At 42.5% G+C, this 10,026-nt stretch overlaps 1 protein-coding gene across 1 annotated transcript; it reads right to left on the bottom strand.

Moving 5' to 3' along the window:
- Positions 1-2,909: 2,909 nt before the first annotated feature.
- LOC106632825 lies at positions 2,910-9,903 on the bottom strand (the record flags this gene model as incomplete). The annotated part of the gene is given in 4 exon segments (XM_014331477.2): positions 2,910-4,636; positions 9,336-9,393; positions 9,497-9,630; positions 9,846-9,903. Coding segments are annotated over 4 exon segments (364 nt in total), but the record flags the coding sequence as incomplete, so codon positions are not given.
- Between the last annotated feature and the right edge of the window lie 123 nt (positions 9,904-10,026).

A 10,026-nucleotide genomic window follows, 5' to 3' on the forward strand; every position in this document is an offset into this window, starting at 1 on the left:
TTTATGTTAGCATGAGTGATATTTTAATTTGCATCAATTGATTTCCTATATAATGATTCTTTTGTTTTATTTACTTGATGCATGCAGTTGTGATTTGAATGTGTTAAATATTCAGTTTATTAAATATATTGAAGTTGTTCAACAGGAAGTTGTGGAGGTGTTAAACTGCTGAGCATGTTTGAGTATCTTAGACTTAGACTTAGTTCCTCCTACGCCGAACGGCGCATCGGGCAGCTAGTGATCTCCATCGATATCGGTCAGCAGCGACTGCTTCAGCTTCGTCCCAGGCAATGTCGACAGTTCTCAGATCGTCCATAAATGTTCGACGCCATGTGGTCTTTGGTCGGCCTTGCTTTCGCTTGCCAGTGCGTGGACGCCATGTCATGGCAATCTTAGCTGGGCGATGAGGGGGTACGCCTACCCCCTCATACTACGCCTACCATGTTTGAGTATAACAGTTTAAAATGTAAACACACAGCTGGAGTGATGTAGACATAATTCTATTGCCATTTTTATCTTTTCTTTTTCACAATATTAAACAATGTGATATGGGAAACACGTTATTTAAAATATCCTTAACGAGTGTTTGAGCTCTCGGATTGAATTGTATTTTCCATTTCCATGAACGTTTCCTTTTACAGTACAGATCCTGGTTTTTGTGTAAAGCTGACAGTAAAACTTTCAACCAAAAGACAAAAAGAAATGCATTAGTCAAACTAAACACTCTTTCTCTGCAGACTGATGGGTGAGGGTGACAAACACCTTTTTTTTCTTTTCTTGTAAGAAGGAACTGGTTTCACACTTTGTACAGCTTTGAAACTAAAACTGACGTTCTTCCTCATTGTCTCTTGCCTTCTTGTATGCTTGTATTCATATCCATATGCAACCAGTGTTTGAGTTGTCTGATTGAATTGTATTCTGGCTTTGAAGAGTTAACCTTAATTTATTATTGTTGCTTCACTGTAGTGGTTGAACTTGTCACTTACTGCAGACATGGTTATTCCTGTTTCTTTAATGTCACTGCTGAGTGTGGCTCAACAGTCAGAACTTGTGGAAGGCTTTAATCTTTTTTAGCCACACCCAGAAAGGATAAATGGAATTCAACAAAATGAAATGAAACACTGTCATACATAGTGGAGCCAGTTGAGGTGGTTTGGGCATCTGACAAGGATGCCATCTGGGCGCCTCCTGGGTGATGTGTTCTGGGCATGTCCCACCGGGAGGAGGCCCCGGGGCAGAGCCAGGACACACTGGACAGATTATATCTCTTGGGTTGCCTGAGAACACCTTAGTGTTTCCCCGGACAAGCTGGAGGAGGTGGCTGGGGAGAGGGAGGTCTGGGCTTGTCTGCTTAGGCTGCTGTCCCCCAGGGACCTGGCCTCGGATAAGCAGAACAAGATGGACGGATGGACTATCATATATTCTTTAATGAAAAATAAGTACTGTACTTGTTCCTGTGTCACCTTCAAGATGAAACTAGATAATTTTGGGGGACTTCTTGAAGTTGCTTAGCAGTTTAGGACATGTCCACCAGAGGACACCATTAGCTCTTCATCTCAGCAACATTTTCAATTGTTCTCTGCTACTTCTTGTCAAGTTCACAGTACAAGATAAGTGAGGTGCAAATATCTGCAGTTATTTCATTATCTTATGTTGCAAGTTTTTAGTAGCTTTTTTCTTCTTTTTTTTTTTACATTTTAAATGAGTATGTAAAAAATATTGGATCAGTAGTTATAGTGTAAATAATCAAGCTTAAAAGGAACCAATTTTACTTGTATTTATTTTCTATCATTTGTATATTGTTACAGTGGTGGATGCCCAAGATTTAAATAATAGATTCAACATGTATACAAATAATCCCTATAAGTCAAAAGCTCAGGTTTCGGCCTTTTTGCCTTGATTTTGGATAGTTTTTCTTGTCTCTAATCAGATTATCAGCTCCACTTCTTGAACAAATGCTAATAATTTGAATTTTTACAGGTAATATTTAACAAATCATGCTGTATTTTCAAGAAGTCAGTTCCTTCAGTGTATTTTACAGTAAAATAGAAATAACAACTTTAATACTTCATGTATATTGCATATGTATATGGTTCTATGCAGTGTTTCCATTGCTGTTCCTAGGACTGCACTCTTCTGTACAGAAACCTCTGATGCTGTGCCTGGAATCTGCTGAAGCCACTCTTCCCAGTTTGGGGTGGCAGCTCCTCATGCTCCTATTACCATTGAGACCACTTTGGACTTTACCTTCGTAATCTCCTCCAGTTGGTCCTTCAGGCCCTGGTACTCCACGATTTCACTGTGTTTCTGCTTTCTTACTGTTAGCTGTGATTGACACAATTATCACAACTGTGGTCTTCTGGTCCTTGTAAAACAGATCTTGGCTAACAGTGCTTCATTCCCATGGCAATTGTAGATGTTTTTAAATGTTTTACTGTTACTATGTAACGGTTATCGTATATAGTAGTAAAGTAATTAATGTTTAAACAATGCCAGGACTGAAATACTATCTTCTGTCATGACTTAAGTTGCTAGTTGATCAAGTTACCAGTAAAATGATTCATCGCAGCCACAGATTCACAGTAAATACCCCAACAAGCTTTAATGCATCTATAATAAATTATTTGCTGATTTCTGTGCATCACTTAAACTGTATGACACTAGTACTGACCCATGCTCAGTGTAAAATTAAATCCTACCTGTCTGAGCAAAGTCTGGCTCCTTTAATCCTGGATGAGAAACTGTGTGTCTGTGCTGAACCATTAATAAAATCAGGTTTGAGTGAGGCCGCTTTCAGTGGACTCTTTCTCTGTTGAAAAAACAGGTTGGTCTTAATTTCAGATGGTAATAATTTGAGTTTTTACAGGTAGTATTTAACAAATCAACTAGTGTGTACAGCATCTTTTACAAAAAAACCCCATAAATAACAACTTATGAATACAATTACATAATTTTAAGACATAATACCAAGCTCATAATACAGTCCATTACACAGTATGAGGTGTATTATAGAGTTGATTAACAATATATTACTTTGTAATTATGCACTATTCTTGCTTTAATAGTACGTCTGAAACTGACTATTATATTAGCTGTTATAAATGAGGTTTTGATTTGAACTTTGCAACAACGGAAATTCTGATTCGGTAATTCAACATATTTTCCTTTTTTCTTCATTTTTAAAATGAGGCAGAACAAGCATTCACAAACATGTTGATGCCATCAACTCCACTATGCAATTCTATCTGCTTGCTGTTGGGACAAAGAAGAGCACCATCCACATTTTTTTTTATTGACCTGGACAAGCAGGTCATGAAGCAACATATGAGACTAGGGAAGAATGTCTCTGACTCACAGACAATCAGCACTGGCTCCCCTCAGGGTGGTGTTCTTTTTCCTCTGCTCTTCTCCCTATACACCAACTGCTGTACCTCCAACCACCACTCTGTCAAGATAATTAAGTTTGCAGATGACCGTTATCGGACTCATCTCGGACGGGGTGAGTCTGCTTACAGGATGGAGGCTGAATGCCTGGTGTCATGGTGCAGGCGTAACAACCTGGTGTACTTCCTGAGTCAGCTGAAGAAATTCAACCTGCCAACATGGACGATGACGCAATTCTACACTGCAATCATCGAGTCCATCCTCACCTCCTCCATTGTGGTGTGGTATGCTGGAGCCACCACCAGGGAAAAACAGAGACTGCAGCATGTTGTGCACTCTGCTGACAAGGTGATTTGCTGCAGACTCCCATCTCTGCAGGACCTGTACACCTCCAGGACACTGGGGCGCACAACTGACCAGACAAGGTCTGTTTGACCTGCTTCCCTCAGGCTGCAAGCTTCGGTCCATTTGGACCAAAACCTCTCGCCATAAGAACAGTTTCTTCCCCTCTGCTGTTGGCCTCATGAACAATAACCATAAGACTGTTCCCACCACTTGCTCTAATTCAAACACATGACCCCTGTATTGTGTTCTCTACACCTGTTGCAACTTTGCACTGATCATCACCTGTGTTCATCTATATATCAATCTGCTTAGCACTTTTTATTTTTATTTAAGTGTTTGTCTTAATGTATGTCTCACACAAAGTACCGCAGCAATTTCCTAATTTTGTAAATCTGCTCAATGTACTCTCTAGAAGTTTTCCATGATGTTTATCTGTAGTGAGCTCAGGTTTAGAGACAAACCACATACCAGTACTTGTTTGAAATAGAATACATATGAACCCACACAGCTTAATTTGAACAGTACCATTTATTATGTTCTATGTTAAGAAAACGTCACTCAAACACAAGTAGTTGTTTTCTGCCATCTTTCAGTTGTGACATATGTTTCAATAACATGTATTTTATAACTAAAAAGTTCAAGATTAATTTATTCTGTAATTTGTGTTGCAGAGTATGAAAACCACTGGCAGATCCACCAAATGTGGTGTCCCTGCTGTGATACTGAAGTTAGTTCAGCCACTAAACCTATCAGAGAAAAAGGCCCTTTAAATCACTATGGTAACAAAGTTACTTTAGTAAGCAGGAAGTGCATCAATATTGGAGCAGAGATCAGTTGTGTGGGTCATAGGTAGGTGCAATCTGCTATAACGGGCTGAGATGTTTTCATATATGGGACCAGGGTTCACCTGAGGAGGAAGACAAACAACATACTGGGTTATAGGTCATTTTTCTCCTCTCCTACAAATTCCAAAGCACATACAAACTCCAAAACACATTTCTAGCGTTAACTTAACTTCCAAAACAGAGCTACCTAGATCACTTATATTACACAATTGAAGGCATATGTGTATTGTTTGTGTATTTATACGCAAACGCTCATATATATTCAAATAATTTAAATAAATGTTCATTTACCTGTTACTACCACACACCAAATCTGGTCGTTGGTACTTCATGGCTTGTGTAGCCACCTAGCATCCTGGAGCACTTCTGTTGTGTTTTGTAGTTTTTACGTGCTTCAGGGTTTGTACGTGCTTCGGAGTTTGTACGTGCTTTGGAGTTTGTACGTGCTATGGAGTTTTTACGTGTTTTGGAGTTTGTATGTGTTTTGGAGTTTGTACGTGCTTCGGGGTTTGTACATGCTTTGTCTCTACCGTAAATATACTTTTATTTATTCACTCCACATAAAATGTAATAAATAAATCATATAATACAAAAAGCAACTATTTTCAAATTTTAACTATTTAAATCTTCAGCTTTTTCCTTTTACAAATTTAAAGTGAAACAACACAAAACACTGCAAACCACAACACAATTAAATATAAATTTAAATATGAAAACAAAAAGAAGATGCACATTCTCTGTCATATGGGCCTGCATGGATAAACTTTCTGAATCCTTTATCATCCGCAACTGAAAATAGTTGTGGATGATTACTATACCTTTCTAATGTGACGTTGTTGTCCCTGGCTCTCTTTCTCTCTATTCCTCCCGCTCTGTTCCTGTGCTACTGCGAGTGTAACTACCGCCCCTCCCCCTTCTTTCCAGCGCAAAGCACAAGGCTCGTGTGCGGAGGGAAGCGGAAAAAATGCGAGAGAGAGGGTGAGAGAAAGAAAAAAAAACAACAACCCACGGCTCCCAATAAGGAGCCGGATCGCGTCGTTCACTACAAAGAGTCGGCTCTAAGAGCCGTTTCGTTCGTGATCGACACATCACTAGTCTGAATGGACCATGTTCACCACCTCCATTGCCAAAGTCGCAAGTTGGTTGGTGCCTGTCGTGGTGGTAACAACTGACAGGCAAAGCGGAACGTGGCAATGGCTAAAGCAAAAACTCGAGTGTGGGAGTAGTTCGTAGAGGCCACGGAAAAAGACTTTCAGTCTGCCTAGAAGAGATTCTGGCAAACTGTCATGGGACTCAGAAGGGGAAAGCGGTGCTCTACCTCCCACGTAGCAAAATTGGTATGGCCCGGATCTGGCCCACACAATGTGCTTAAACACGGCCCACATACCTCAAAGAATGATGGCCCTTTGGTGGCCCAGATCAGATTTGCCAGAGGTGGCCCACTCATGGGCCAGAACAAGGCCAGTTGCAGGCACACTGGTGGTCCTGTGCTGGCCCATGTGTGGATTACTTCTGGCAAACCTGATCTGGGCCATATGTAAGTCGTGTGCAGCCAAAGTTGCAGACACACTGCTGGCCCTGTGCTGGCCCAGAACAGTTTCAGCTCTGGCCCCAGATGTCAGCCTAATGTGTACCTTAATCAAGCCATGTAATAACAACATGTCCCGGAACATAATAGTGCAAAAGTAACATGACAAAACTCTGTTCAGACAGTGAATGGACTGATAGCCCTTTTTTCTACTCTCCCGGATTACATGCCGTATTCATCCAATCACACACTTTCTCTAAACTGAGTGCAAACTGGAGGAGCCAGGGATCAAACCACTAACCTTCTGATCAGCAGGTGACCTGCTCTACCGCCTGAGCTACAGCCACCCAGTGGTGAATGTGAGTAAACCCTCACTAGGTTTTGGATAAAGTGTACACTCACAAACTTGTCAAACCTGCATTTGAAACGTTGGCTACCATAGCAGTATAGTATTGCAAGATGGCATTTGGGTCTTCTAACTAAAATAGGAAAATAGGAACATAAATAGTGCCATCATTGTCAGACCTGGCCCGCATCTGGTTGACATACATCCTGCCATGACACCAGTCAGTCAGAAGTACCAGCTTGATGCAGAATCCGGGCCAGACCTGTTTTCTATGAACCTGGGCCACAAAAACAAAACCACGATCGGGCCAGATATGGCATGCCATCACATAAACAGTGCATTCATTGCCAGACCTGACCCATATCTGGATGACATACCACTTAGCATGCCAGAAGTCAGCCAGCAGTGCCAGCTTGACACCAGATCCGGGCCAGACCTGTCTGCTATTTGGGCTGTACTGTGTATAGTGCAGATGGAGCACTGCTGACTATGACTGAGAAAATTGTCGGGTGGTGGAAGGAATACTTAGAGGACCTCCTTAATGGAGGAATCTGGGGATAAGGGGAACAATTCGCCTATCTCCGGGGGTCAGGTCACTGAGGCAATTAAACAACTCCTTGGTGCCAGAGCCCCTGGGGTGGATGAGGATTGCACTGAGTTCCTGAAGGCCATGGATGTTCTAGGGCTATCTTGGTTGACATGCCTCTACAATGTCGCGTGGAGATCAGGGGAGATACCTCTAGGTTGGCAGACCGCAGATCGGGATGGTGGTTCCCATCTTTAAGAAGGGGACTGTAGTGTGTTCCAACTATAGGGGGATCACACTCCTCAGCCTCCCTTGGAAAGTCTATGCCAAGGTGCTGAAAAGGAGAGTCTGGCAGATCCTGGCAGAGGGACACTGGACCAGCTCTTTATCCTCTCAAGGATACTTGAGGGTGCGTGGAAGTTTGCCCAACCAGTGTATATGTGCTTCGTGGACTTGGAGAAGGCATTCGACCGTGTCCCTCGGAGTGTTCTATGGGAGGTGCTTCCAGAGTATGGGGTGTCTGGCCCATTGCTACGTGCCATTTGATTCTTATAAAACCATTGCAAGAGCTTGGTCTGCATCGTCGGCAATAAGTCGGACTTGCCCTTCGTCACCAATTCTGTTTGTAATTTTTATGGACAGAATTTTTAGGCGTAGCCAAGTGGGGGAAGGCTTTTACTTGGGTGGTCTAAGAATCTCATCTCTGCTTTTTGCAAATGATGTGGTTCTGTTGGCTTCATCGGGTGATGGCCTCCAGCTCGCACCAGAATAATGCAGAGCCAAGTGTGAAGTGGTGGGAATGAAAATCAATACCTCCAAACCTGAGGTTATGGTCCTCAGCCAGAAAAGGGTGGAGTGCCCACTGACTGTAAAAGTGAAGCTCTCAATTTACCGGTCGATCTACGCCCCTACCTTCACCTATGGTCAGAAGCTGTGGGTAGTGACCGAAAGAATAAGATCGCGGGTACAAGCAGCAGAAATGAGTTTCCTCTGAAGGGTGGCTGGCCTCTCTCTTAGAGATAGAATGACAAGTTCAGGCATTTGAGAGGGGTTCAGAGCAGATCTGCTGCTCCTCCACATCGAAAGGAACCAGTAGAGGTGGTTCAGGCATCTGATAAGGATGCCTCCTGGGCCTCTCCTGGGTGAGGTGTAAGATCCCGGATAAGTGGAAGAAGATGGATGGATGGATAAATGGAGACTAATTGATATGAGAGCATGAGGGTGGGAATGGATGTTTGTATCTGTGTGTGCCTGTATGTCTGTGTCTATATGTCAGGTTGGGTTCAGACGCCACCTCTCTGGGGACATCTCAGGCCCTCCAAGGTTTGGAGGCCTATCTCCCCCTACCACCACTTCCCCTGCCAGTGGCGGACCCCTCAGACATCGGTGCGTTGGTGGTTCTTTGTGTCCGGGGATGGGCGCTCCAGGTACACACCGGCTCACTCCTTGGCGGCTTGTCGGGGCCTGGAGCCTGGGGCTCGCTCGGGCCACTTCGGAGGTGGGGTGCCCCCGGCCTCTCGGCCTGGGGCTCGGTCACTCGGCACAGCTCTGCGGCGGAGCTCACGGGCACGTCACTGCAACCCCCCCTGGCTTCTGCTCCGCGGCTGCTGAGTGACCCCTCATCTGGGACTCTCCTCAGCTCTTTCTGGGATAGTGACGCGGCTGCCCCTCTGTTGGTCTTCCTTGGTCTCCCACACCCTCTAGCAGATCATTACATGAAGGAACCTTTTAAAAACAAGCGCGTTCATGCTCACAGGTGTACACACGGGTAATCACACACACAAACTACACCCTTTTTGGCTCCTACCTCAAAGCACACTGTGCGCTATCGATATTACGTGCTGCACAATAATGTTTAATATTTAGTATTTACTGTTATATTCCCATATCTCATCGTGATGTTGTTTATTGTATTGCTCTCGTTTTCTTCGGCTTGTTTTCTTTTTTCTTTCTCAACAGGTGATCCAGGTGATTGATACATGTATTTTTTTGTCTGCTTATTTAGTTGGTTTTTGTTTTTTTGCCCTTTATCCCCGTCCCTCTTCTCCGCAGTTTTTTTTCTCCCCCTCTTCCTTTCTCCCTTTTCTTTTCCTCATTCAAGTCTGTCCCGTATCTAGCAAGTGAAAATAAAAAATAAATAAAATAAACAATAAAAGGTGAATCAAATAGACCATTACGGCAAGGCTGAGATGGTCAATTTGGTAAAGTAAATCCGTTGGGTATCTTTCCTCACCTTTAGACAATAATTCTGATGGCAAAAGAACCAAACGGGAAAGGGAAAAAAAAAAGGAGACTAATTGATGATACATGAAGAAAATACCACAGAGGAGGGGATGTTTATATCTGAATTCTGTCCTCTACCTGCTCTTTATTGTCTGATGTTTTACTTCTTGGAAAGTGACCGGAAGTCGTTGTCATTCTAATTAAAAAAAAAGAAGAAAGAAATAATTTCCAAATCAACAAGAGATTTCAAATCATAGTTTGAATATGATGATTATAGCAAAAATAAAATGTGTATTTACTTAGTAGGCGATAACTCAATGATTGAGTAGGGGTCAATTTTGTTTTTCAAACTGCAACGCAGCCCGACATAGTAATGAGTATCCTGCTCTTCCGATTTAGCTGGAACATTTTTACCAATGAAATCAGGATAAATCTGTGGAGACAAGTAACAAATAGCTTCACATTTTATACATTTACATAAAGAGGTTATAATTCAGATGAAAGAGAACAGTGCAGTGGCTAAAATAACATGAGTTTGGGATACGGAGGAATGGATTAATGTGAAGAAAAACAAGGTGTTCAAGGGGCATTTAAAAAAAAAATTCAGCTGTTATTGCAGCAGAATGTTTTTTGTTTCTCATTTTGTACCTGCTGTTTGTTGCCTAGTGTTGCACTTCTTGAAGGCTGGTTTGAAATCCTCTTTTTTCTGATTTGTAAAAAAAGAGCAAATATATATACAGTGGGGCAAAAAAGTATTTAGTCAGCCACCGATTGTGCAAGTTCCCCCACCTAAAATGATGACAGAGGTCAGTAATTTGCACCAGAGGTA

The sequence above is a fragment of the Haplochromis burtoni genome, unplaced genomic scaffold (assembly GCF_018398535.1).
Source record: "Haplochromis burtoni strain Fernald_Lab_line unplaced genomic scaffold, NCSU_Asbu1 Contig_2775, whole genome shotgun sequence".
Classification (NCBI taxonomy): domain Eukaryota; kingdom Metazoa; phylum Chordata; class Actinopteri; order Cichliformes; family Cichlidae; genus Haplochromis; species Haplochromis burtoni.